The following is a 27,990-nucleotide window of genomic DNA, read 5'->3' on the forward strand; positions in this document are numbered from 1 at the left end:
CCATCGTCCTCCTACCTACACTTAGGTCAATGATATCATAGATGTTTTTGTGGATTCATGTCAAATGCCACAGGAATTTAGGCTACTATGATCATTCTTATTTGCCCATGTTTTTCCCTTGTAGGATGTTCTGGAGTCTCCAGAGTGTGTTCCTTTATCCGACCATCATAAAGCCATCAGCCAAGGTAGGATGTATTTCCCTATTGTGCACTGACAGTGACTCCTTGTGCCTCTGGTCTGTGTGCCCTGTAGGCTCTACAGAAGACCCCCCCCCCCTCCTCCCAAACACACCCTTCCCCTCTCCTCACACACTGGGCCTATCCCACAAAGAGACAGCCACAAAGGCCAGCCCTGCCATGGCCCAAGCTGATTGGCTCAGTGTGCTAAATCACTCCCCTCAGGGAGACACAATACAGACTTCCAGCTGGAAACCTTCCTGACTCCTGTCAGACACACTACAGACACACACAACAGAACAGAGTAGCTCAGAGAGCGAAAACGAGAGTGAGCGAGAGAGAGAGAGAGAGAGAGAGAGAGAGAGAGAGGTGTACAGCCCCTCTCAATCTCATTCTGTCATATAATCTGAGTAGGCTGAGATGATGGTAGACTGTACTAACTGGCTCTGAAACAGGTAACGTCTATTGTTTCTTATGTTGTTCTCCGACCACTCTGTTTGGAAAGTACTGTAAATGCTAAATGTCATTTGTAGTTTTCTGCACATAGGCTGTGTGCAGGAACAGTTGTGTGTAAAAACAACAAGAGTAAATAGTGTAAAATGTTTGGCATTATACAGTGTTTATAAGTTGTATTATTGGTTAATTTTGATCTTGGTGAAATTCTACTGAGTTTATCATAAACAGTATCATGGTGGAGCGTCTGATTTGTCACTGGACTGTTGTGATACTGAATGCTATCCGACATGTGACAGAGGAACCATTCACTGTTGGCCTGCGACTTTTGCTGTTGACACACAGTAGCAGTAATGTCCCTGCCGTGTGTGAAAGGTACATCAACCCCAACTGACCTCAGGCTGTGTTGGATGTGTCCTGTAGATAAGGGGCTCTCCCTCTCCTTCCAGAGCGCCATGGATACCCTGAGGGACATGAGGCAAGCCTACCAAGATCTGGGGAAGGGTAGCAGGTGGGCACGCACACACACACGCTCCATGTTAATTAGAACGGCTATTAATTAATATAGCAATACCGTAACCACAGAGCTAATTGACAGTCAGGAACCCACCCAAACACCAACACCTGTTCACACAGACACACACAAAAACTTATGCACACATCCTTGCAATCAACAAGCACTCTCGCACACATGAACAAACAAATCCACCATACACTAGTCCCTCCTTGTGTGTACTTCACCCCCCAATCCCCCTTCCACACCTCCCTCTCACTTTTACATAAATACAGAATAAGAAGTGTCCAGTTACACGGTCAGGCCAGCAGTCATCATGTCAAGGGCATGCCAATCTCCCCGAACAGAGAACAGAGGGAGACAGAGAGAAACAGAGGGAGAGAGGGAGGAACAGAAGGAGAGTCTATTTTGCTCTCTGAAACAGATCATTGTCTGTAGGGCTCTTACTGCTGAAAGAGGTCCAAAGGGATCCTGGGAGAATAAACCCCTTTGAAAAGTTCTCTCACTTTACAGCATCAGCTTCCCTGGCCAGCGTCCCTCTGCTGTGCCCTCTGTCCTGTGTCCACACAGAACGGAGAAAGTGCAATTGAAGAGGAGGGACAGTGTTCATTATTAGGAAATGATATCAGATTACCCTACGTCTCAGCTCCAGGTTCAAGATCAAATATATAATATCAAGCCTTGTAAATTTTGTGAATCTTAGATGATTTGAAGGAACCAAATTATTTTACCAAGATTGTTCAAGATTGCCTGTGAGGTATATGAACTCATACTAAGGATTTATTCTCAAATCTAATTTGTTCTCTCTTCAGTCGAGGTTCATCTCTACCCAGTCTGTGGTTCAGAGCCAGACACTTACACAAACTGGATCCTACACTGGGGCTATTGACGACCACGGGAAGCTCCTCCTGCCTGCCTGTTCCCCCCAGGCTCAGGGGCAGATGTGAGGCTGTGGCCCCCAGCCTGGTGTCCCCTCACCCAGCCCAGCTGAGCCAATCTGCCCCCGGTCTATTGGAGCCTCTCCTGGACTCGAGCTCTCTGGTCCAGGCCCGAGCCCACATCCAGAACAGTTAGTAATATAATAATCATATAATGTCTGCTACAGGCTTAGAGGACAATATAAGGTTGCCATGTTGTTGATTAATTTGTTTAGGTAAAGGTCATACTCATGAATGGGTTTCGAGAAGTACTCTTTGTTGAGGAAATTATCTTATGTTTGTAAAGCTTGGCATGTTCTTGTCTTGCAGGGCTTGGGTGTGGTGAAACTGAGAAAACAAGTAATGGTCGAAAGGTAGGTCAACTCGAATGAATAATGTTTTATTTGTACATCACATTTTCATACAGCTTCCTTAGTTTGAAAAACCAACTGTAATTTGATATTTATTCACATTTCCAATCATCTCTGTCCAGGGCTCCTTCCCTGCCCTGCTTCCAGGCCCCATTAGGACCCCCAAGCTGTTAGCGCCTCTGGAGGGGAGGCATAGAGACGGAGGAGTACTGCCCGGCCTGAAGCACCCTTCTCCCCTAAAGCCCATCAGCCTGGTGCCCCTGACCTCCATGACCTCCAGGCTGAGGAGGGAGAGGCTGGCCAGGACCAGGGTGAGCCCCAGAGGGTCCCTAGGCACCAGGGGGGGAAGCGAGGAGAGCAGCTCCAGTAGCCAATCCTCCATCGACCTGGAGGAAGAGGAGGATGAGAATAAGAGAGACTTAAGAGAGACTACAGCAAAACAACATGCTGGAGAGACTTTTGAGGGAAGGTTGCACTTGGATCTAGACTCATCTGGAAAGTTTAATGTTGGAGATTACAGTGAGGATAATGCAGCCCATTGGAATAGGGAGTCGACAAGACATCAGGGGGCCTGTACTAGGGATATCAAGGAAGGAGTATCTATCAAATCTGACCCTGAAGGGAGAGGGTACAAAGCAATAATTGAAATGAGGCACCAACTTAACCCCGATTTGACACATTTCAAAGATGTTAAGAGCACTTCATGCTTTGAGGGGGATTGTGAGGATAAGGTTGTGTCAGTGGAACGGACAAAGGTGATGTGCTCAGGGGGTCTCTCAAAAGAGACCACAAGAACTGAGCCAACTACCACATACCCCTTTGTATCTAAAAGAAGTGGAAAGAAAGAGATTCAAGTTGATGACAATAATGCAAAGACTGGTGTTGTGGATGACACAAAGTATCAATGTCTTCCTTCTACTGTGAATATCACATTACCTGAATTAAACCCTCCTACAGAGAAAAAGATCAAACCTATCAAGCCTGTCAAGAACAAAGAGAGAAGAGGCAGCACTAGTGTCCAAACCAAAACCAATCAGTCTTTCAACGTCTTGGCACACAAAGATCACATTCGGGGGAACAGCAAGTCCAAAAGCAACCTGAGGACTTCACCCATTCCTTCACAAGTCAAAGGCAAAGTCAGAAAACCTCCTGATCTCATCATCAGTGGGGAGGCCACAGTGAAATCAAGGATAATCTCTACCAAGACTGGTCAGAAAAGCACAGACTCAACCTCTGTCAGAACGAGGGTTACAGAGCCCTTACGTCCAAGCTGCAAAAGGTTGAACAATGACAAAAAGGCACTTACTAAAATAAAAGCCCCTTGTCAGAAACCTATTCAGCAGAGGGAGCCGAAAAGTGCCAGACAACCCAAGACTGGGTCACAACTGGGGACCCTGAGGGCCAAGTCAGCCGTGGACTACATCACCTACAGTGATATGTTCCAGGAAATCAACACCGGGGATGAGGAAGGACCAGTCATCTATGAGATGTTTGCAGGCCCGGTGTTTGACAACATTAGAGTTTCCAGTTCATGTGAGAGGACCAGGCAGGTCCAGTCTGCCCCATCTAGGAAGACCCAAACCCACAGGACCAAACACAAATGCCCTAAACCACTGGAGAGCAGTAGACTGAGGCGAAGCCCAGTGGACAAGGGCAAGCAGAGGAAGAATAGGGCTATTAGGCCTATTTCCAGGGGAAAGTCGCATCTAACGCCTATCGCCATCACGGATGACAAAGACGACGTGGTGGTAATTTCTGGGCTCGACTGGCACATCCAGACGAAGAATGAGCTGCTCCTCAGTAAAGATGGAGAAGAGACAGTCTCTCCCAACACACCAGAGGTTCAGGAGGGGGCCCATACGTTGTCACTGTCAGTGATAGATGAAGTGCTGTCAATGTCCAGCCATGCGTCAAACCCACTAATATCTCACCACTGGCCGAGAGACAAAACCTCTCCCAGTCAGACAAAGACTAAACTCACATCTCATTCTGACCCAGACGATGATCGCCTCCATGTGCAGAACAATAGGGGACCCATTGGGAACAACATATCAGAAAATGACAATAACAATAGCAAGGCAAATCACCTAGACCATTCATCCACTCCATCCTATTGCCCAGTGCAGCCTAAGATCAACACCTGGACCTCAGGTAGCTGTGACAGCAGGACCTTGTCCCCTGTGTTCCAGAAGTTTCTGGATGATGTGGGGGAGGGACCACTGACCGATGACCTGCTCCGTTGTCTGGCAGAAGAGCTGATATCACTGGATGAGAGAGATGGTGTATCTCCATGTCCAGAAAACAACTGTGACTCAGACCAGAGGGAATTCAGAAACGATTCTGAGCCGAGATGTGAGAAGTTACTGGGGGTAAGCTAGCACTAAAGAATTACCTACACCAATTACAGCTAATCATATATATAAATCACAAATGTGTAACTTCTTACCCTGTGCGTTTGTCCACTAGGATATTACATCACCTGGAGAAGTGCTCAGTGGGTCTAGATTGGTAGTGGATGATGCCATCACCTGGAGGAAAGGAGAAGTGCTGGGCAGAGGAGCTTATGGAACTGTGAGTATGTCAGCTTCTCTGTTGCCTTGGAAAAAATGAAAAGTTACATCACAGTAAGGAGAACCAATCATGCAAACACACAAACCTTGCTATAGCTGTATAATCCCATATCAAAACAAGGCTACCTTCATCTCAGACATTCAACTGAAACAGTTTAGCTAATCTCTTGGGTTTCAAATTAGTACCTGTGCCTGTCTATAATAGGAATTTAAAGTATGTTTTGGCTTTAAATCATAAAGCTTAATATTTTTGCTGTTTTTAGGTGTTCTGTGGACTGACCAGCCAAGGCCAGTTGATAGCCGTAAAACAGGTGGCCCTGGACGCCTCAGACCTCGACACCGCAGACAAGGAGTACAACCGCCTACAGGAGGAAGTAGACCTCCTAAAGAACCTCCATCACAGCAACATTGTGGGATTCCTGGGCACCTCTCTGCGGGACCACATGGTCAGCATCTTCATGGAGTATGTCCCCGGAGGATCCATCGCCAGCGTGCTCCACCGCTTTGGCCCCCTTCCGGAGCGCGTCCTGGCCCTGTACACCCATCAGATCCTGGAGGGGGTGTCCTACCTGCACCTCAACAGGGTCATCCACAGGGACCTGAAGGGGAACAACGTGATGTTGATGCCTACAGGAGTAGTCAAGCTGATAGACTTCGGCTGCGCCCGGCGTTTGAGTTGCCTCACTCACACACACAGTCGTAGTGACCTCCTGAAATCGGTGCACGGCACGCCCTACTGGATGGCGCCGGAGGTCATCAACGAGACGGGTCACGGCAGGAAGTCGGACATCTGGAGCGTGGGGTGCACAGTGTTTGAAATGGCCACAGGGAAGCCGCCGCTGTCACACATGGACAAGATGGCGGCGCTGTTCTACATCGGGGCGAGGAGAGGCCTGATGCCCTCACTGCCTGACGGGTTCTCAGAGGACGCCAGGGATTTTGTTCAAGTCTGTCTGACCAAGTGAGTTGATCTACAATTCTGTACTTACAAGCAAAATGTTACATATAATAATTTTAAAGGGATAGTTCAACCAAATGACTGATGTTTCCTTACCTTGAATGTGGTCTCCGAATAAGTAGATTGGGATCTACACTGTGGGTTTGTATAGAAAGCTACAAAGACTAAAGTAAAACAAACCCAAGTGTTGATTAACATTTCAGTAACTTAATTAGATTAACGATCACTAAGTCAAACAAAGATAAATGTGACAACTCATCAACAGTCAGTAAATCATGATAATAAAGGGCATCCAAGTTGAATAACATTATTCTGTCCTCTTTGCAGTGACCAGAAACAGCGCCCATCTGCAGAACAACTATTGGACCACCCTTTCATTCCCAAGCTGTTAGGAAATAGCTCAAGAAGTGCCAATCAGGAACACCTATCAAGAATTAATATAAATGTCAAATGTATTGCTTGAAACTTTTGCACTTCTTTCCTCGGCTATTACACAAATAATTCCTTGAATATTTGGGGCACCTTTGATTTTGCAGAGGATACAAAGCACTTTTGTCAAACATTTGGTTTCCATACTTTTCATTTAGCACACAGTAAATACCAATCATACAACATAGGTCATGTTTTAAGGTAGTGGTAACCTTAAGATTTATTTGTAGAACAAAAAAACAAAAATGGATGTCAAGACTTGCATTTGCCTTCTTGTTGAGAACAAACCACTGTAATGTGTGCCCAAGAGCATAATCACTATCAGTACTGGGGAAACATACCATCTTGGCCTCAATACGAACTCTGTCTGCACACTGAAATAAAGGACTAACCAGTCAAAGAACAGTTACTAGTTTGTGTCCAGAATTGAGAACGATATATTCCATATATAGTAGGAAACTGACCCGTTAAGAGAGCAAACAGCATACGAGCCACCGTAATGTATCAACAACACTGATGGAACGTTAAGCCCTACAACCTTTTCTGCTAGCCTGGTCCCAGATCTGTTTGTGCTCTTGCCTACTCCATTGTCAAGCCATGTCAATTACATAAGGAGTTGGCAAGAGAGCAGAAAGACTGGCACCCAGGCTACTTTTCTGCTGTTTTCTTTCACCAGTCATAAAGAATACATTATTTACCAGTACTGACGTACAGCTTTGTATCTATGGGCTACAGCGTCAAGCCAAGTAACAATTTTGTGTAAATGCACTTCACAGCAAAGGTTAGGCATGTAAACTTTATAGCACTATTATTATTGCCCTATTCTCATGTATATCTTTAGTTTTTTGTGAGGCACAGCCTTTGGCATCCAGCTTAAGTTCATCTTGGAGGTCAAAAGAAAAAAAAGTGTACAAATTGCATGGCCTCTGACAACATGCCAGGTGGTTGGTACTGTTTGTAGGGTCTGGATTGGCTGAGTTGGAAAGGTCGAAGGTCAAGTGCCATCTCCTGGCAGCCATGTGTAGTACAGGCTCTAAGCACAACACAGGAACGTGGCAGTCAGAATCACTGATGATAGGACTGCTACATCAAGTTACAATAGTATTTTTCCCCAATATACATCTTGTTATACTTACAAGCAGCTCCAAACCTGAGTATTTATGGTATAGCTTTTTAAACATCCAAAAATGCATGTACATTTATCTCCACTTTCTGTAAACAGCGGTCAGCATTCTGTGTTATCCCTTTGATGATTGCATGCAGATCCTACATACAGTATTCAGTATAAAAAATGAGAAACTAATTCAAGAGAAATAAACTAAAAATCCAGCTTCCATTGGCAGCCATGTTTGGCCTACCTCCTCTACTTCTGTCTGAGCTAAGCCCCCTCCTGCCACAACAGTGGCCTGCTCGACTTGTTTTCTCACCAGAATGGATAACAGTTGTGGAAATGGAGTTTAAATTATTATTTAAAATAAACTATTAGAAATTGCACCTTTCATGCCTTTTCAGTATTTATAATACTTATTTTTTTCTCCCAATATGGAGATTTAAACTCAGGTGACCCCCCCTAACACTCACACACGTCCGCATTCCAAGACCCATCCTGAGAATATGGAGGACAAAGCAGCAATTACACACTGAAAGGGCAGGACTATACCAGCGCTGCCAAGAGATCAGATGATCAGGAAGCATTCATTTCTCTCTTTTTGCCTCAACACTTGAGATGTCCTACACTTTCCTTTATATTTTTTGCTTTACCTTCCTATGCTTTGCTATAAAGGGTTCATGAGTTAATTCCTTGGGCACTTAAGAGGGAATCGAGCATGTAAAAGTGTGTGTAGTCTGCCCGTTGGCAGCAAACGCCCGGCCGGCGCCCTCAAGACTGCGGCTCTCCACTGGCTTCTTGTCCAGTTTCACTAGGGTGCTGAGATGTCCGTAGCCCACCTGGTGACAGGGGGAGGAGGGGGAAGGGAAGGTTAAAACCAGAGCTGTGACTGAGACGACACACACTGTGACTGCAGCTGAACAGAGGAACAATGAGAGGAGGAGGAACTACCTGCGCCGCCCTTGGAGCTTTTGCTCGTTTTGGAGGAGGAGTGGTGGTTGTGGCTGGCGACGTGTGGGTGCCCCCTCTTGCGGGAGGAGCTGGAACCAGAACCGAGGGCCGTGCCCGCCACCCCCTCAACACCCCCCAGCCCTAGGGGGCTCCGGAGGAGGGCTGGCCCGGCCCCTGCTGGCCCCTCGGGGCCCCCCCGGCCGTTCCCACTGTGCTGTGCTGCATGGAGGTGAGAGTGGCCGTGCTGCTTGTGGTGGTGGCGGTGGGTAGAGTGTTCCCGGTGCTTCTCCTTGCTCACTAGCGGGCTGGAATGTTTGCTCTTGGCCCCGCCCTCGTCAGAAGAGCTGTGGCGCTCAGAGGACACCTTGATTTTCATCTTCAGCTCCTCTTTGCTGGCCACACCCCCCTGAGAAGGAACTGGAAGGCGGAGTTTGAGTGAGCCCCCCTTGTCCCGTTTGTCAGAGGGGACCTTGTCCTGGCCTGGCATGGCCAGCTTCATTTTAAGAGGGGAGGCAGTGGTGCTGCTGCTGCCCCCAGGGTTAGGATGGGGCTGCATGTGTTTCCTGTGGTCTGATTGGACAGAGGAGGGTATATATGAGTCCCTGCCCTCAGGCTCCACACTCTGCTGCTCTGCCCTGCGTTTATGCTGCACCACCAGCTCAGCAGCGTGCTTCTCTCTATACTTGTCCAGGGACATTTTCTGAGCCGGTGGGGGAGGTGGAGGGAAAACTGGCTGCTGTTGCTTCCCCCCACCCCCTCCTACCCCGACCTTGTGTTCATGTTTAGTAGGGTTGAACTCTGTCTTATCTGGTCTGTGTGGGTTCAGTGGAGCACCCTGTTGGAGGCCAAGTGCATCTGTTTTGAGGGAATAGCTTCCTCCCTCCAAGCGACCCCCCGTATCCTGGGGCCAGTCGCTGGGGGCCGTGAAGGTGTAGGAGCTGCCCTGCATGGACGCGATAGAGTCCAGGGAGAGGGGTCCACTGGCGTGCCCCGGCAGAGGGACAGGGAACGAGGAGGCGGCTTTGGAAAAGGCTGAGTTGGAGACCCCAGGGATGGCATCTCCCAGGGTATGTTCGTGGACAAGGGAGGGTCCTGGGTAGGGGTCATTTGCCTGAGAGCCATCTCCCTTGGTCTTCTTGGCAGCTTGCGTGGCCTGGCAAGGGGGAGAAGAGAGAATGATGGCGTGAGGAGGGATTTTGTGAAGGGCATTATATAAAACTGTACAGCAATAAAACTACACTGAATTCAAATCAGCAGACACAGGACGCTCTACAGTGTTTAACATGATTAAGAGGTCTTAATGATGATTAACTGGTGAAAAACTGAAGCTTACCCTCCAATTTCGTATCCTCTTCAACCTGCTCGGTGTCTTCTCCAGAATCTGAAGGAACTCATGCGTCAGTTCTGAAGGCAAGGAAAGATCATACTTGGTTTTAACACCTAATTAATTGCAATGACATATTGCAAACATTTCTCATTGACGAAAACAAACTATTATTCTAAACTAAACCACATTTTAACTGTGCCTTCTTTTCAAACTATGAGCATGAACCAAAATCAAAGCCTCACCATCGAGCAGCTCCAGTGTGACAGAGTTGTCCACGTACTCCCACCAGTGTTTCCCGTCAGTGGAAACCGGGATCTCCCAGTTGGACCATTTACAGGCCAGGTGGATGCAGACGCAGGCGATTACTGTGGGCTTGTGTTGCAGGCAGAAGGTGGTGAGGTGGAGGCTGTGTGAGGAGAGGCCGGAGCACAACGGGTCACATGGACCAGAGGGAAGAGAAAACAAAGGGGGAGGGGGGGGAACGACGACAACGTTAGTTACAGGTGCTTAGGGCTGAGGTAAAACATAGTATACACAGTATTGAGGACAACAGAGAAGAATAAGAATCATTGCAACAGAAATGTTACACCCAGATTGACACAGTTGCACACTTATCAAAATAACAATGACTGAGATGCAGAATAGATCATGAGTCAGTTTCACATTGTGGCTACCATCCTAGTGTTTACCACAAGGAGCGACAGATATAGCAATAACTTCAATTCAAATAAAAAAGATGACTAGCACGTTTTTTTGTGGGGAAAATGACCGAATTTCACCGTTTATTAAAACATCAACCACCAATAAATAACACACGTGGTCAACATTTTATGGTAATGTGGAAATCTGCTGGCAAAGTAAATTCAAACAGACGCTCATTCAGACTCTGAATTCTTCACTCATGACTAACTGGTTATGGCGAGACATGCACAGAAATGCCTTCTTCTAGTCAACTCTAGTCCAAGTTTGTTTGAGTTCTAAAGAACCAGAGTAATGGGGAACTAGATCGAGCTACAATACTGAACCTTACAACATTTTAAAGGCCAGAGAGCTAGATAGCCTACCATTTGAAAGACCATGGTAAAAGCTGGATGGTAACCTTGTGTCACAACAAGTACAATGCCTGGACGCTGGACATAACGCATATTATGGAGAAAATGTTATCCATCTCCTGTATGACTGCGCTGCCTGAGACTAGTGCGCACACAATCCTGAAAAAAAACATAGATCAGAAGTTCCTGAATTTACCATGGTGACTAACCTTAATAGACTCCAAACCCTAGAAATACTAAAACAGGCATTCCCATTCAAGTCAATTATATTTTTTTGTCTACAGGTTATGGTCAGTAACCATGGTGAATTATATTTCTATGATCCTACTTGCTGTGGCTGGTCATTGGGTTCAGTTCAGGCATTAAGAAGCCATTCATCCTCTAATTACAGCGATGTCTCCGGCACAGCGTCAACCTCTTATTCTCCTTGTTCAGTGTTATCTATAAGCCTCTCCAGTTCTAACGGGTCAAATGCAGCCGAACAGGCCGCTTTTGGAAGACAATGTCTTTGGCGCTTTGATATTTGTTTCTATAAACAAATTAAATACACACAATTCCATACGATTGCTGGATTACGGCACCTTAATTATGACTAGGCCTAACAGAAAAGCAACTATCAAGATCTGCGTCCAGACACTGTAGTTTGTTTTGAGGGCATTTGACAGTTGGAAACAAAAAGGCTATATTTAAATCAACCCAACACGTCATGTTAAAAGTAACCCTTTAAGGACCTAGTTCCTCGAGAATTTGCAGAACATGAACTGTGAAAGGTTGTTTGTACGTGAAAAGCCAGAAAGCAAGAATAATACGTATGATAATAGGCAGATGTGGCACCAAATCAATATTTTACAATACAATGAAATGGTGTATTGAAACATGAATTCTTCTCTTCAAATCTAAATAAAAAAAACTTGCCATTTGAGTAGGTCCTTAATGGGTTAACATCAGAAATGTAAATTAGCACTTCCATTTCTGTTCTATATACAAATACAGTGCATTCAGAAAGTATTCAGACCTTTCACACATTTTGTTACGTTACAGCCTTATTCTAAAATTGATTAAATAATTTTTTTTACCTCATCAAATCGACACAATACCACATAGTGACAAAGCGAAAACAGGTTTTTAGTTACATTTACATAAGTATTCAGACCCTTTGCTATGAGACTCGAAATTGAGCTCAGGTGCTTCCTGTTTCCATTGATCATCCTTGAGATGTTTCTATAAAACTTTATTGGAGTCCACCTGTGGTAAATTCGATAAATTGGACATGATTTCGAAAGACACACACCTGTCTATATAAAGGTCCTACAGTTGACAGTGCATGTCAGAGCAAAAACCAAGCCATGAGGTCAAAGGAATTGTCCGTAGAGCTCCTAGACAGGATTGTGTCGAGGCACAGATCTGGGGAAGGGTTCCCCAAAAATGTCTGCAGCATTGAAGGTCCCCAAGAACAGAGTGGCCTCCTCCATTCTTAAATGGAAGAAGTTTGGAACCAACAAGACTATTCCTAGAGCTGGCCGCCTGGCCAAACTGAGCAATCGGAGGAGAAGGGCCTTGGTCAGGGAGGTGACCAAGAACCTGATGGTCACTCTGACAGAGCTCTAGAGTTCCTCTGTGGAGATGGGAGAACCTTCCAGAAGGACAACCATCTCTGCAGCACTCCACCAATCAGGCCTTTATGGTAGTGGCCAGACAGAAGCCACTCCTCAGTAAAAAGGCACATGGCAGCCCACTTGGAGTTTGCCAAAAGGCACCTAAAGACTCTCAGACCATGAGAAACAACATTCTCTGGTCTGATGAAACCAAGATTGAACTCATTGGCCTGAATGTCAAACGTCACATCTGGAGGAAACCTGGCACCATCCCTAGGGCGAAGCATGGTAGTTGCAGTATGATGGGGGGATGTTTTTCAGCGGCAGGGACTGGGAGACTAGTCAGGATCGAGGGAAAAATGAACGGCGCAAAGTACAGAGAGATCCTTGATGAAAACCTGCTCCAGAGCGCTCAGGACTTCAGACTGGGGCAAAGGTTCACCTTCCAACAGGACAACGACCCTAAGCACGCAACCAAGACAACACAGGAGAGGCTTCGTGACAAGTCTCTGAATGTCCTTGAGTGGACCAGCCATAGCCCAGACTTGAACTCGATCGAACATCTCTGGAGAGACCTGAAAATAGATGAGCAGCGATGCTCCCCATCCAACCTGACAGCGCTTGAGAGGATCTGCAGAAAAGAATGGGAGAAACTCCCCAAATACAGGTGTGCCAAGCTTGTAGCGTCATACTCAAGAAGACGAGGCTGTAATCGCTGCCAAAGGTGCTTCAAAAAAGTCCTGAGTAAAGGGTCTGAATACTTATGTAAATGTGATATTTCCATTTTTTATTTTTAATACAGTGAGGGAAAAAAGTATTTGATCCCCTGCTGATTTTGTACGTTTGACCACTGACAAAGACATTATCAGTCTATAATTTTAATGGTAGGTTTATTTGAACAGTGAGAGACAGAATAACAAAAAAATCAAGAAAAACGTATGTTAAAAATGTTATAAATTGATTTGCATTTTAATGAGGGAAATAAGTATGACCCCTCTGCAAAACATTACTTAGTACTTGGTGGCAAAACCCTTGTTGGCAATCACAGAGGTCAGACGTTTCTTGTAGTTGGCCACCAGGTTTGCACACATGTCAGGAGGGATTTTGTCCCACTCCTCTTTGCAGATCTTCTCCAAGTCATTAAGGTTTCGATGCTGATGTTTGGCAACTCAAACCTTCAGCTCCCTCCACAGATTTTCTATGGGATTAAGGTCTGGAGACTGGCTAGGCCACTCCAGGACCTAAATGTGCTTCTTCTTGAGTCACTCCTTTGTTGCCTTGGCCGTGTGTTTTGGGTTATTGTCATGCTGGAATACCCATCCACGACCCATTTTCAATGCCCTGGCTGAGGGAAGGAGGTTCTCACCCAAGATTTGACGGTACATGGCCCCATCCATCGTCCCTTTGATGCGGTGAAGTTGTCCTGTCCCCTTAGCAGAAAAATACTCCCAAAGCATAATGTTTCCACACCCATGTTTGATGTTGGGGATGGTGTTCTTGGGGTCATAGGCAGCATTCCTCCTCCTCCAAACACGGCGAGTTGAGTTATTATTGATGCCAAAGAGCTCGATTTTGGTCTCATCTGACCACAACACTTTCACCCAGTTCTCCTCTGAATCATTCAGATGTTCATTGGCAAACTTCAGACGGCCCTGTATATGTGCTTTCTTGAGCAGGGGGACCTTGCGGGTGCTGCAGGATTTCAGTCCTTCACGGCGTAGTGTGTTACCAATTGTTTTCTTGGTGACTATTTATTGGTGACTATGTAGTTCTGGGCTGATTCCTCACCGTTCTCATGATCATTGCAACTCCGCGAGATGAGATCTTGCATGGAGCCCCAGGCTGAGGGAGATTGACAATGTGTTTCTTCCATTTGCAAATAATCGCACCAACTGTTGTCACCTTCTCACCAAGCTGCTTGGCGATGGTCTTGTAGCCCATTCCAGCCTTGTGTAGGTCTACAATCTTGTCCCTGACATCCTTGGAGAGCTCTTTGGTCTTGGCCATGGTGGAGAGTTTGGAATCTGATTGATTGATTGCTTCTGTGGACAGGTGTCTTTTATACAGGTAACAAGCTGAGATTAGGAGCACTCTCTTTAAGAGTGTGCTCCTAATCTCAGCTCGTTACCTGTATAAAAGACACCTGGGAGCCAGAAATCTTTCTGATTGAGAGGGGGTCAAATACTTATTTCCTTCATTAAAATGAAAATCAATTTATAACATTTTTAACATGCGTTTTTCTGGATTTTTTTGTTGTTATTCTGTCTCTAACTGTTCAAATAAACCTACAATTAAAATTATAGACTGATCATTTCTTTGTCAGTGGGCATACGTACAAAATCAGCAGGGGATCAAATACTTTTTTCCCTCACTGTACATTTGCAAAAATGTCTAAAAACCTGTTTTGTCTTCATCATTATGGGGTATTGTGTGTAGATTGATGAGGGAAAAACCAATTTCATCCATTTTAGAATAAGGCTGTAACGTAACAAAATGTGGAAAAAGTCAAGGGGTCTGAATACTTTCTGAATGCACTGCATATGATATAATTCCATGAACATTAAATGTTAATGTGATAAAATGTTAAACTTAAGAAAATACTTAAATAAAACTATTTGGCGAAATTTGAAAAATACAAATAAATAAAAACAAAAGAGGTTAGCGGTACTTACCGGGATGACTTCTACGTTATGTTTACATCTGTGTAATCTTTAGCTGCTATTCAGGCTACCAAAGTGTCTTTTTAGACATATGCACTTTTGTAACCGAGCAAACGTGAGGTTCTAGCGCACCACTACACTTCACATTGTGCATTCAACCCCACTGTGCCAACTCTGGTCCCTTGTACAATACACCGCACCGCAACCGGGGCCGGTACCGCCAAACGCCCCCAACCCGGGGGGGCAAGGAGGGGGCAGGCGTCCCAGTAGCCACCGGCGCATTGAGGGCCGTTGGACACTGAAAGGGTACCCTGCATTAAAGGAAGCTATAGTGTGCAGTAGTCACAGTGCAACAAAGGAGGGTCAGGATAACAACCTGTTGGTAGCCATGAAATAGGAAGTCTGTGCCAGATCCTTGCTTGCTGCAAGTGAAAGAAAAAGAGGGTTACGTTTTGGCCGACCAGTGAGCTCTGATTATAAGGGTTATCATTAGCAGTTCACAAATTTCACATAATGTTTTGTGAACTCTAAGGTCAACAATGATTTGTTGCATAATCATTATGTCAGCATTATCCTCCCTCCCACCCACATTAGAGGTTGAGTGGAATAGAGGACATGAAAGAGCAAAGAAAGAAGCCTCTACCTCTCACTAGCTGGGAACATTTCACCACATCAGTGTGTGGATGTTCAATAGTTATTTCAAATCCTGGAACAAAATATATGACAGGTGAGTTTCAACAGTAACACAGTCAGTCATTGTTTGCATTAAAGCAATGTTCTATGGTTCTTCCCCTCTATTCTTTATCACAAGAGCACAGTCAGGATTACATGTGGACTATGAAAGGGAGTTCTAATTTCTTTCCATCCAAATAAGGGTGAGTATATTGGTGTTGTATAACCAAAATGGCCACAGATGGTGGCCACATAATTAGAGTATTTCATAGTCATAGAGACCACAGATTGGAACATGGATGGGACTGCTGTTTGCCAAGATCTGAGATTCATCATAACAGAAGAACATTTTGACCTGTGCGGGTGCAATAGAATCATGGCAGTGAAGAATGAGCAACATGTTACCATAACATACCTCATTTAAACAGTCGGAAAAATGGCAATCCACCACAGCCTGGCAGCAATGAGCCAACAGAATATTCAAACATACTTTGTAGACTAGATCATGCTCTCACTATACGCTCACTCAGACTTTACTTACCTAAAGTCTGCAGCACTATGGTTTCAAGTATCACCAGCTCTTGAGCTTGCTGGAGGTATGCCTGAAGTTCAATAGACAATCATTACATGACATTTGTAATGTGTCTATCCATACCCCTATTTCAAAGCCCATTTCCAAACTGTAACAGTATGTTTTTTTTCTCTGTGTCAGTGGTTTCAATTCAGAGTCTTGCTACTAGGAATAATATCAGCACTAAGATCTTGCTGAGACTGGACTGAGACATAAGTCTGACAAAGCCTGAATATTGTCAATCTCGACACACCCTCTGGTGACAATGGAGAACATACACTGAGTATACCAAACATTAGAAACACCTTCCTAATATTGAGTTGTGCACCCCCCGAGCTCAGAACAGCCTCAATTCGTCGGGCATGGACTCTACAAGGCGTCGAAAGCGTTCCACAGGGATGTGGGCCCATGTTGACTCCCATGTTGGCTGGATGTCCTTTGGGTGGTGGACCATTCTTGATACACACAGGAAACTGTTGAGCGTGAAAAACTCAGGAGTGTTGTAGTTCTTGACACAACCAGTGTGCCTGGTACCTAATATGATACGCTGTTCAAAGGCACTTAAATCTTGTCTTGCCCATTCACCCTCTGAATGGCACACATACACAATCCATGTCTCAATTGTCTCAAGGCTTAACAAGTGACATCAGTAAGGGACCATACCTTTCACCTAGATTCACCTGGTCAGTCTGTCATGGAACAAGCAGATGTTCTTAATGTTTTGTATACTCAGTGTATACTAACACTTTGCATAAACCTTTACACTCAAACCTCAATACAATTACACAAAAGCAAGTGTCCAAGCCATTGACAAAATGGGACAAGCAGGGAGGTGGGAAAGGAAAATAACAAAACCTACAATACCCATACTACTCAGACTTACATTACTCTTTGTATCAAGCGGGGTCTCTTGAGGGTTTAGACAAGCATGTGCAACTTTAATAACATGCTCAAGTTTCCGAGGTTGCTCTTCAACTTTCGCAGCTAGGAATAAGGTGGTTGGAGAAATTATCTGTAACAAAATAAATTGATTTTAATATATTAACATGTAAACATGTTGCAAATTGTCTGTATAAAGGAAACAGTCAGTCAGGCTGACTATATATAATGAATAAAAGTAAATACTTACATTTCTGTGGAATTTGGTGAAAGAGTGGAACATATAAAATCTATGCATATAAACAATTGCTGTATTTATTGTAAGTTGTGAGCTGGAGAAAATGGGTTAAGGAATTCATGTATATTTCAATGTAAGCTGTTTCATCAATTAGCTAAAACGTATTTTAGTCCACAGATCACATTAGCTGTGTTTACAGTCAGCCCAAAACGGATATTTTTTGGTCAAAAGATAAATCAGTGAGAAAAACGATCACAATTACCATGTTTAAGCCATTAGCTACTTGATTAAATCAAGTGAATGAGATTGACACGACACACGGGTGACAAACGTAGCAACTCCTAATCATTTGATCCACGTTGGGTTGTCAATGCCGGCTAGGTACTAGTTACCTAGTTAAGGTACAGTAGCTAGATACAATCTTACATTTTATCCAGTAAGCAAAAAATACAAACATGGCAACCGTGCAAATGAAAATGACAAATACAACAATGCACGTTCTGCTTTACATGATGGAACTTGCTCGCGCTAACTAGAGATAGCTAGCTAAGCAACTTAGTCACAACGAACTAGCTGTCTTGACAGGACAGTTCAATGCTAGCTGGCTAGGGTTGGCGTGCTGGGGAGCTATCACTTGGCTAAGCGAAGGAACTATGATTCATCATAAAACAAAACACATCTACATTAGCTAGCTAACATTTCAGTTATGTAACTGACAAGTAGTGCGTTAGCTACTAACATGGCTAGCTCGCTAACTAGCGCCAGAGAAATGCCCTTCTTCATGTTGAATGTTGGTGGGTGATGTTTGCTAGTTAAACTTGGTTGTATCATTGCTACACAACACTGACACACCACACTGGCACATTTGAAATCTTCTACTATGACAAAATAATTAGCATATCCTGCCTCTAGCGCGTGCCCCACCACCCGGGGAAACGGGCCTACAAAGAGCGCTATGTCTAACGTTATCCTCCTTTCTTCGACATGTCTGATGACTGCAAGCGTGTTTATAAAGGATACACGTTGAGTCTCTGGCCCATATCTTGAATGAGGTTAGCCGCCTGCTGTCGGTAAGATAGCTCCCTGTCCGGATCAACTCCCGAACGGCGGGACGGCGTGGTTTCGAGCTGCTCCCGGTTGAAAAACCATTTCGAAGAGGATCCCCGGCACGCCGCCATAGCTCTCCAGCATTCGCACAGGACACCAAGGACCGAATGGACGCATGCGCGGCATGTACCGGAAACCACAATCGTTTGTTTTCTTCGATAGCTTTTTTTGACACGGCCAAACCAACTAGTAGTGCATTATCGCCACCATTCGTCCTGGAGTGTAAACTTCACAGAATGCAGCGATTCTGTTTTAATGTGTAGCTCAGTGCATACATGTGTATTAGTAGGCTTAATTCGGTTACAGCCTGCTAAAAGCAATATCAGAGAGGAAGAGGCGAATCTTGGCAATATGGGGTAGCAACGCCCAATGATCCCTCTACCTACGTGTCCTGATGGACAAAGATAGTGGATAAATGAAGATTTAAAAACAAAAATTGTTAACAGTCCCGGTCTGCTTAAGGGGTGGCTCTCCCATAGGCACCAATGCATTAGCAACTGGGTCTGGTCTGCTTAATTCATTGAATGTATATGTCTCGCTTCCTCTTCCATCTCTGCTGATGGAGGCCCAGCAATGGCAGTTCATGGTTGTGACTAGACGTACAGCCAGCAGGTTTAGAGAGCATTTGAGCTAACCCTTTTCCTAACCTTAACCTAATTTTCCAGAACCTAAAAATAACATTTGTCAAGGAACAGAAACAGAACCTGGAACAAAAGTGATCCATACTGTTCCGGAACAGACCCGTTATTTTAAATGCATGGGAACCAATTAATAACGTTATTTTATGTTCCAGGCATTTTTTTCTAGTCCCACAACAAAACGCCTATGCAAAGCCCTCACTCTGTCCCTCAGAAACGTATTCCAGTGTCTGCCTGAAAGCTGAAAATCTTTGCCTGTGCGTGTTTATGCTACCTGCCCCTCCCCCCTTCGAATCACAGGCTACTGTACTGACTTTACAAGCTTGATTCAGATGAAAGAGGTTTTTAATTAGCTAGATAATGCATGTCATAACAAGATGCCCAGTGCGTCAAGCCTCCTCCTCAACCCTCTCTAGCTCTCACCCCACCCGCAAAATGTCAGTTGCATCTTGAGCCATAGGCTATACTTTGTCTGTCCATCACGCATGTAAACGACCCATGGGGCGGCGCGCACAATTGGCCCAGCGTCGTCCAGGGCTGGGGAGGGATTTGGCCGGCAGGGGATGTAGCTCAGTTGGTAGAGCATGGCGTTTGCAACGCCAGGGTTGTGGGTTCGATAAAATAATGTAAGCACTAACTGTAAGTCGCTCTGGATAAGAGCGTCTGCTAAATGACTAAAATGTAAATGTAAATGTAAACAACTAGCTTGCCTGCTCTATCCACACCTGATTGTTTAAGTAATTTAATGAGCTAAATGTAAAAAACTGTTGATTTCACAGGTTAAAAAAGGAACAGAAAGGAATTAACCAGTACTTTTTGTTATAAATAATATAAATAAATTGTTAAGTTATAAAGGCTTTATAACTATAGAACTATCTACAACAACTAGCCTATAAACTGAAGCAAGCACACACCATTTCTGAACCTACTCTAGTTTATATTTCCATTGAGTAAATAATGCTCTCTTTGAAATGAACATTACATTTTAATTAGTCGATAAACAGCAAAAATAGTGTTGACCACAGATGACTTTCAACAGTGTAAACAAAAATGAGAAATTAGCTAAATAGATTAAAAGTATCTTCATAATTAAATAGGTACGTTTGAGTCACGCAATAGGTTGTATCTAACACGTGTACCAATACTAAGAGTAATTTGAAATTCAAACGTTGTTGTCCCTTTTGTTTTGACAAGATCTTCATGCTTTAAGTCATTCAAATTGTTCTCTTTTAAGCCCTAAAAAGTCCAGTGTATTCCATGCAAGCAGTTTGTCCTGAAAAGGAAAAGCAAACAACTGAACATTCCTAAACCAGGACCTCCTTATTATTTTACTACAGACAATGTTTGCAAGGGAAAGCAAGCACGTGTGGGTTACCTTTAGACATTTACATTTACATTACATTTTAGTCATTTAGCAGACGCTCTTATCCAGAGTGCATACATTTTCATACTGGCCCCCCGTGGGAAACGAACCCACAACCCTGGCGTTGCAAGTGCCATGCTTTACCAACTGAGCTACAGGGGACTACACTTGACCGACTCATTTATGTGTTCAATATCATCAACAATAAAAGGGTGTGATGTGTGCCATTGTCTCAATAGAAAACCATTCCTTAGCTTGCGTTACTTTTATCAGGTGGTGCAAAGGCCGATAATGCAAAAATAGCTACTACCATTGACAGCTGGCCAAATATCATGAAGCAGGCACGCCAGTTTGCCTGGGGAACAGACAAATTTGATTTGAAGAAGCCAGCTATCACCTTTTGAGTCATTTGACAGCTCTTTATTTGATGCTTGCTCGAGCGAGTTAACAGGGCTGGCTAGCATTCGCTGCGCTCTTGCACGCCACAAAGACAAGACAAGAGAGGGAGCTACAGTACTTTAGCTAGCAGGCTACATAGCATAGTTTGAGATTACCTGTGGACTGTTTTTGAATGTCTCCTCGATCGGTAATTTATCTATTCCCACCATCAAACTCCTTCATGGTCTCTTTTATGATCCGGGCTGCAGCTCACCCAGTGGGAATGAATAGTCTGTTCCTAACATCACCTTATCCTATGGGATAAAATAATAATAACTGAGCCAATAGGTACAATAATACACACACACACATGTAAACTCTGCCATACTAACTTCAAACTTTCAAGACTTTTAATCTACTTAGCTAGTAATGAGAAATGTATTTTTCTAGATCAGTGAATCTACTGTAACTACATTGCCACTTAGAAATGAGACACAAATCACTGCATACCTTTCCGATCATATCAATAAGTGGCTTGAGGGCGATGGGGTCATGCACTCGGGCAGGGTTTCCCAAACTCGGTCCTGGGGTCCCCGTGGATGCATGTTTTGTTTTTTGTCCTAGCACTACACAGCTGATTCAAATATCCAACTCATCATCAAGCTTTGATTATTTGAATCCGCTGCGTCGTCTGTAAAGTAAACAAAGTCATATTCAAGATATTGTTAGCATAAATAAGTACAGTAGAATGACTCCATCTACACTGAATGTTTTCTTAGATGATGCTTTTACTTGTCCAGTTATTAGTGCAGATTGCATGTACATATTTAGCATTTAGCTGTCGACACTATCCTGATTAAGAGAAGGACAAGGACGCGTAGCCAATTAGACTATTAGGATGTTCCCCTTGTTTGTTTGTCACCGTTTACTGACTGACTGGAGTTGTACTTACTGCAGTGATTTTAGGAATTCCAGTGGAATGGATCTTTAATAGTGTTTAAAAAGAAGGCAACATACTGGTTATGATTGATTATCTTATATTTGATTAGCAGACGTCTCAATGGCACAATGTTAACATGAAAACATGTCTGTCTTACCTCCTGATGTGATTTTTAGAAGCTTGGCTCGCATATCTGGTGTTGCTGGAAGTTGATAGAAAGACACCCATAGGCCTACACCACAGCAGCCTGGTATTCACATGGAAGAAAAACAGAGAATAAACAATCACATCATTTAGACAATCACATCATTTAGAATATACATGATTTGTTCCACAATCTCCACACATCTTTGAGTAGGTAGGTGGAACACACTGAGCAAACTTGGTCATCCTTACTGTGGTCTGTGCTTATCAGACCTCTTTATTGAAAAGGGGGATCCAGTCTTGAGGAAACTACAGTTTTGCCATCCATGTTCCCTGAGGCATATCTCTTATTTCAATGTGTGGTGTGGATGCAGTGGGGAACATGGGGCCACAAGGGAAGTGTCACAATAGAGAATGATAGAAAAAGCATCCCTATATCGTTATGGAGTATGTGAGCGCACAAGCAGCGCCTTTGTTCTTTTTCTTCAATGAGGTTTTATGGCGGTTGTCATCCAATATGTTGCATTTCTTTAATGAGTCCGACGCGAAGGATATCCTGTTTCTCCGAGACCAGGCCCAAATCCCCATCATTCGCGTGAAGAAAAGACGGAGGTACAGGGGGCGGAGATCGGGGTGCCTTGTGAGAATTAGTCGGGGAGTGGGTAACCCGCCTCTACCATCTGTTCTATTGGCCAAAGTGCAATCATTGGAGAATAAACTGGATGAGCTCCGTTCAAGACTATCCTACCAACGGGACATTAAAAACTGTCATATCTTATGTTTCACAGAGTCGTGGCTGAACGACAACACGGATAATATACAGTTGGCTGGGTTTTCAATGCATCGGCAGGACAGAACAGCTACGTCCGGTAAGACGAGGGGTGGTGGTGTGTGTCTATTTGTCAATAACAGCTGGTGTACATTGTCTAATATTAAGGAAGTCTCGAGGTATTGCTCGCCTGAGATAGAGTACCTCATGATAAGCTGTAGACCACACTATCTACCAATAATTGTCATCTATATTTTTCGTAGCAGTCTATTTACCACCACAAACCGATGCTGGCACTAAGACCGGACTCAACTAGCTGTATAAGGCCATAAGCAAACAAGAAAATGCTCATCCAGAAGTGGACTTACAGTTAGTGAGTTCATACATTTTTCATACTGGCCCCCCGTGGGAATCGAACCCACAACCCTGGCGTTGCAAGCGCCATGCTCTACCAACTAAGCTACAGCAGGCAAACTTAAATCCATTTGACCTACTCCACACACAAAGACGCATACATTTACATTTTAGTCATTTAGCAGACGCTCTTATCCAGAGCGACTTACAGTTAGTGAGTACATACATAATTTTTTACTGGCCCCCCGTGGGAATCGAACCCACAACCCTGGCGTTGCAAACGCCATGCTCTACCAACTGAGCTACATCCCTGCATACAAAGCTCTCCCTCGCTCTCCATTTGGCTTACAAGAAAAAAACTAAAGCAGGAAGTACCAGTGACTCGCTCAATACGGAAGTGGTCAGATGACACGGATACTACGCTACAGGACTGTTTTGCTGTTTTGGCTCAAGATCCCTCCCACTTGACCCATCTTCCTCTACTTTCTTCACTGCCTCAGCATATTACATCTTCAGCACAACTAACCCTGGCAACCTCAACCTGCCTCTCTCGCACTGGACACTTCTGATCCCCAGCACCATGAGCACCCCTACAATTAACACATACCGCTTCTTTCACCGATTCTACACATTCCTTTGTCTCATGCCCTTCTGCACAATTCTCACAACTAGGAACCTCCCTCCTACATACTGTTGCCAGGTGCCCATAAGTTTGGCACCTGAAACACTAATGGGTTAGGCACAAAAGCTCATACGGGTTAACTGAAATATCATAACATTACTTTGTCGGGTAAAGACTCAACATCAAAACTAAAAAAGAACAGACACAATTATTCTTCTGTTTCATCACGCTCACCCCCGGGTCTGCGTCGCACCAAACGGCAAGGGTCACAAACGCCGGGAATATCCAACTTCAATTGCTCCAACTCCACATTTAACGCTACCCCAAAAATCACTCCTTTCAATGGTGCCCTGTTCCTAAGAGCAAAGCAAGAAACAGAACTTGACCCGAGTTGCGTGACAGAGCGCCTGCACCCTCTGGGCGGAAGAAATACAAACAAATAACACAAGTCCACTATGGGTTACCTTCACTGATTCAACTGCACCCAACTCCTTTCTCAAACACCTTGAAACCACATATGGATCGGCCAAAAGGCAGGGGTCCACTTTCTCCAAAAATGTCCCCCCTACTGAACCAGAACCATCCGCTTCATCCAATTCACCTCCAGAACTACTGGAGTACTGCTCACCCCGTTTGAACTTGACGCCACTCACCCTCGACCCACCGTCTCCCTCGGAACTCAACTCTTCCTCTCAATCAGTCTCCACACCATAAAACTCTCTCAGTCTCTTAGCTGTGTCCCTTGCCTTTCTACATCCCCTGTGTCCAGGCTATTAAATGTTTTTGCTTTTCATTTTGTGGCTAAGCCTCTTCCATGCAACCGCGACATGTGGACAGCCGGCCTGCCATCTTCCAATCCAGCGGCAGTGTCATTGAGGCCATCTCCATTTTGAAGTAGTGAATTTTCTTCTACTACTTCTATGAGTTGGCAAACAATCTAAAAGGTTGCATACTGCCACCTGTAGTTTGTTATTTGAACAGGTATAAAGCCAAGGTTGGTAATTTACTGCCACCTGCAGCTTTGGAATGTTTGCTCACGAGTATAATTCATTCACTGATCCCTCCTGATGACCCAAGTGGAATCATGTGATCCTTCCTTAACCCATAGGAAGTCCCACCCAGTTGACTACTTCAAAATGGTGAAAGTTCTCAATGGTGCTGCCCATGCTAAAACAGGATTTTGGCCACTAGAGGCCTCTATCATTCTCTATGAGTGTCACTGACTACACTAGATGATTTCCACTTCCACTTCTCCATAATATTAACACATGTCAAACATTAATAGAATGCAATCTAACACCAATCAGAACATTTTGAATGCATAATAACAAGCTAAAATAGCCAACTAACTATTATATTATAGAGATGAGCTAAAAGATTAGGAAAATTGTCTTACCTCACAGTAACGTTACCGTGTTTGAAGCATCCATTACTGTAGCGGACTAAAACTCCACGTTTATGATGACCTTCACCAACAAAGCGGAGCAGAAACCAGCCTTTGTTGAATCTAGGTCTGACTACATCGATTTGACCAAGGTCAATACTTCAAAACATTTAAATCATGAAATGCCTCCCTTGTACCCATGTTTATCCTCTGTAGTTGCGTGCCTTTCTTAGCTTGCTGAAATCCATATTCATGATTTTAAAGTATTCATGACTTTTTCCATATTATTTTTCTGGTTTGTCACAAACTTTATTCCCACATAAAAAAATGTTTTATACAACTGCTCTAAAAGATGGCCATTGTTGTGTGAGTGTATGTTTTGTTCCACAAATGGGAAAACATTTCATCCAAACATAAAGGACATTAAAAGATAAAGATATTAAAAAGAACAGTGAGAAAAGTCTCAGTCGGACAGTCTTTAAACTGCCAGATGTCTAGAGCTCCATGAGGGATATCATCTATGTGTGAGGTCTTCCTCTCACTGGGAAGGCTGAAAGCATTCACTAGATTCTGCCTCTGAATCCTCACCATGTTCTCCTCTACAGAGTCCTGTTCTCCTAAACAGAGTGCTAACATTAAAGTGGAGGAGAGATTGACTTCATCACTACTTGTATTTGTGAGAGGTATTGACATTTTGCCCTTCTTGCCCTTTGTGCGGTTGTCTGTGCTCAATCATGTTTGTACCATGTTATGCTGCTACCATGTTGTGCTGCTGCCATGTTGTGTTGCTACCATGTTGTTGTCATGTCGTGTTGCTACCATGCTGTGTTGTCATGTGTTGCTGCCATGCTACGTTGTTGTCTTAGGTCTCTCTTTATGTAATGTTGTGTTGTCTCTCTTGTTGTGATGTTTGGTCCTATATGTATATATTATTTTTTTATCCCAGCCCCCATCCCCGCTGGAGGCCTTTTGCCAGGCTGTCATTGTAAATAAGAATTTGTTCTTAAAATGACTTGCCTAGTTAAATTAAATAAAAATAATTGTTGAATTGTCGGACACCCATGCATACCCCACAAGGCCCCAAGTCAAGGACTGACTATGGGAGGTGCACAGTACTACACAGAGCCATGACTACATGGAACTCTATTCTACACCAAGTAACTCATGCAAGCAGTAATATTAGATTTATAAATACACCTTATGGAACAGATGGGACTGTGAAGCGACACAAACATAGGCACAGACACATGCATACAACACACGATAACATACGCACTATACACACACGTACACATGGATTTTGTGTTGAAGACAGTGGTGGAAAAAGTACCCAATTGTCATACTTGGGTAAAAGTATAGTTACCTTAATAGAAAGTTACTCAAGTAAAAGTCACCCAGTAAAATACTACTTAAATAAAAGTCTAAAAGTATTTGGTTCTAAATATACGTAAGTATCAAAAGTAAATGTAATTGCTAAAATATACTTAAGTATCAAAAGTTAAAGTATAAATCATTTCAAATTCCTTCTATTAAGCAAAGCAGGTGGCACCATTTTCTTGTTTTTAAAATGTATGGATAGCCAGGGGCACACTCCAACACTCAGACATCATTTACAAAAGATGCATTTGTGTTTAGTTTGTCGGCCAGATCAGAGGCAGAAGGGATGACCATGTGTTGTCCTGATAAGTGTGTTTCCTGTCCTGCTAAGCATTCAAAATGTAACAAGTACTTTTGGGTGTCAGGTAAAATGTATGGCGTAAAAAGTACATTATTTTCTTTAGGAATGTAGTGAAGTAAAAGTAAAAGTTGTCAAAAATATAAATAGTAAAGTACAGAGACCCCCCAAAAACTACTTAAGTAGTAGTTTAAAGTATTTTTACTTAAGTACTTTACATCACTGGTTGTAGATATGTGGTAGTAGAGTAGGGGCCTGAGGGCACACACTTAATATGTTGTGAAATCTGTTGTGAATGTATTGTAATGTTTTTAAAAATGTATAACTGTCTTAATTTTGCTGGACCCCAGGAAGAGTAGCCAAGGTAGTAGCTAATGGGGATCCATAATAAATACAAATACAAAAGTTACTTTAACAGGCTAGGTTAGCTAACGTTAGCTTGGTAGATTATTGCCATGTTAATGTTAGACAACAATATAAAGCTAGTATACATACACCAAAGACATAGCTCACAGTGGATAGCAAAATGTTTTGCCTAACTGAAACTCCTTACCGTCATCTCTGCTAACCAAGACCATGACGAAGACTCATTGAAAGTTTGAAACACAGCATAACAAGCAGCCACGCAAAACGGTCTTGAGTGCCAACAAATCTGCCCAATTAGCTGATTCGCTTGAAATACGTCCACTTCGGTTGATCCGCCCACTTCTGTTGACACGTTCACTTTCAGAGACACTCCAGGTATGCACATACCCATGACTCAGAAAATGTGTCAATAATAGTCAATAATAAAGTACCAGACCGCACGCGCAAATGCGTCCGCCATCGCGCGCATGTTGATTTTGTCTACCCACACCAGACGCGATCAGGACACGCAGGTTGAAATATCAAAACGAACTCTGAACCAACTATATTAAATTGGCGACAGGTCGAAAAGCATTACATATTTATTGCAATTTAGCTGGCTAGCTTGCTGTTGCTAGCTAATTTGTCCTGGGATATAAACATTGGGTTGTTATTATACCTGCAATTCACAAGGTCCTCTACTTCGACAATTAATCCACAGATAAAAGGGTAAATCGAGTTTGTTTCTAGTAATCTCTCCTCCTTCAGGCTTCTTCCTCTTTTAGCAGACGCTCGTTGACGTGCGCGAGCAGTGTGGGTACAATGATTGA

At 43.8% G+C, this 27,990-nt stretch overlaps 2 protein-coding genes across 6 annotated transcripts; one reads left to right on the top strand and one right to left on the bottom strand.

Moving 5' to 3' along the window:
• Positions 1–455: 455 nt before the first annotated feature.
• map3k19 (mitogen-activated protein kinase kinase kinase 19) lies at positions 456–6,793 on the top strand. Of its 2 annotated transcripts, none has more exons than XM_084180044.1 (8): positions 456–631; positions 1,053–1,140; positions 1,956–2,212; positions 2,391–2,434; positions 2,554–4,800; positions 4,898–5,002; positions 5,265–5,962; positions 6,287–6,793. In XM_084180044.1, exons 2-8 carry the CDS (start codon positions 1,085–1,087, stop codon positions 6,420–6,422), a joined length of 3,543 nt encoding a protein of 1,180 aa, XP_084036170.1. In that variant the 5' UTR covers positions 456–631; positions 1,053–1,084; the 3' UTR covers positions 6,423–6,793. The 2 variants fall into 2 exon arrangements, with proteins under 2 accessions (XP_084036170.1, XP_084036171.1); XM_084180045.1 differs by having other exon boundaries at positions 1,079–1,140.
• On the bottom strand, positions 6,578–27,456 carry ccnt2a (cyclin T2a). 4 transcript variants are annotated; one of them, XM_084180047.1, is made up of 12 exons: positions 27,369–27,456; positions 22,025–22,114; positions 21,438–21,618; positions 21,104–21,241; positions 17,208–17,336; positions 16,295–16,355; positions 15,725–15,787; positions 15,458–15,503; positions 10,017–10,180; positions 9,781–9,851; positions 8,448–9,600; positions 6,578–8,335 (listed from the first exon to the last, which is right to left on the bottom strand). In XM_084180047.1, the coding sequence occupies exons 4-12, from the start codon at positions 21,155–21,157 to the stop codon at positions 8,268–8,270; spliced, it is 1,809 nt and encodes a 602-aa protein (XP_084036173.1). In that variant the 5' UTR covers positions 21,158–21,241; positions 21,438–21,618; positions 22,025–22,114; positions 27,369–27,456; the 3' UTR covers positions 6,578–8,267. The 4 variants fall into 4 exon arrangements, 2 of the variants coding, with proteins under 2 accessions (XP_084036173.1, XP_084036172.1); XM_084180046.1 differs by lacking the exons at positions 21,104–21,241; positions 21,438–21,618; positions 22,025–22,114; positions 27,369–27,456 and adding exons at positions 17,454–17,535; positions 18,462–19,992; XR_014614468.1 differs by lacking the exons at positions 6,578–8,335; positions 8,448–9,600; positions 9,781–9,851; ... (2 more) ...; positions 22,025–22,114; positions 27,369–27,456 and adding exons at positions 17,454–17,535; positions 18,462–19,992 and having other exon boundaries at positions 10,092–10,180; positions 15,094–15,503.
• Between the last annotated feature and the right edge of the window lie 534 nt (positions 27,457–27,990).

Source organism: Coregonus lavaretus (assembly GCF_964263955.1).
Source record: "Coregonus lavaretus genome assembly, chromosome: 16".
In the NCBI taxonomy this organism is placed as follows: domain Eukaryota; kingdom Metazoa; phylum Chordata; class Actinopteri; order Salmoniformes; family Salmonidae; genus Coregonus; species Coregonus lavaretus.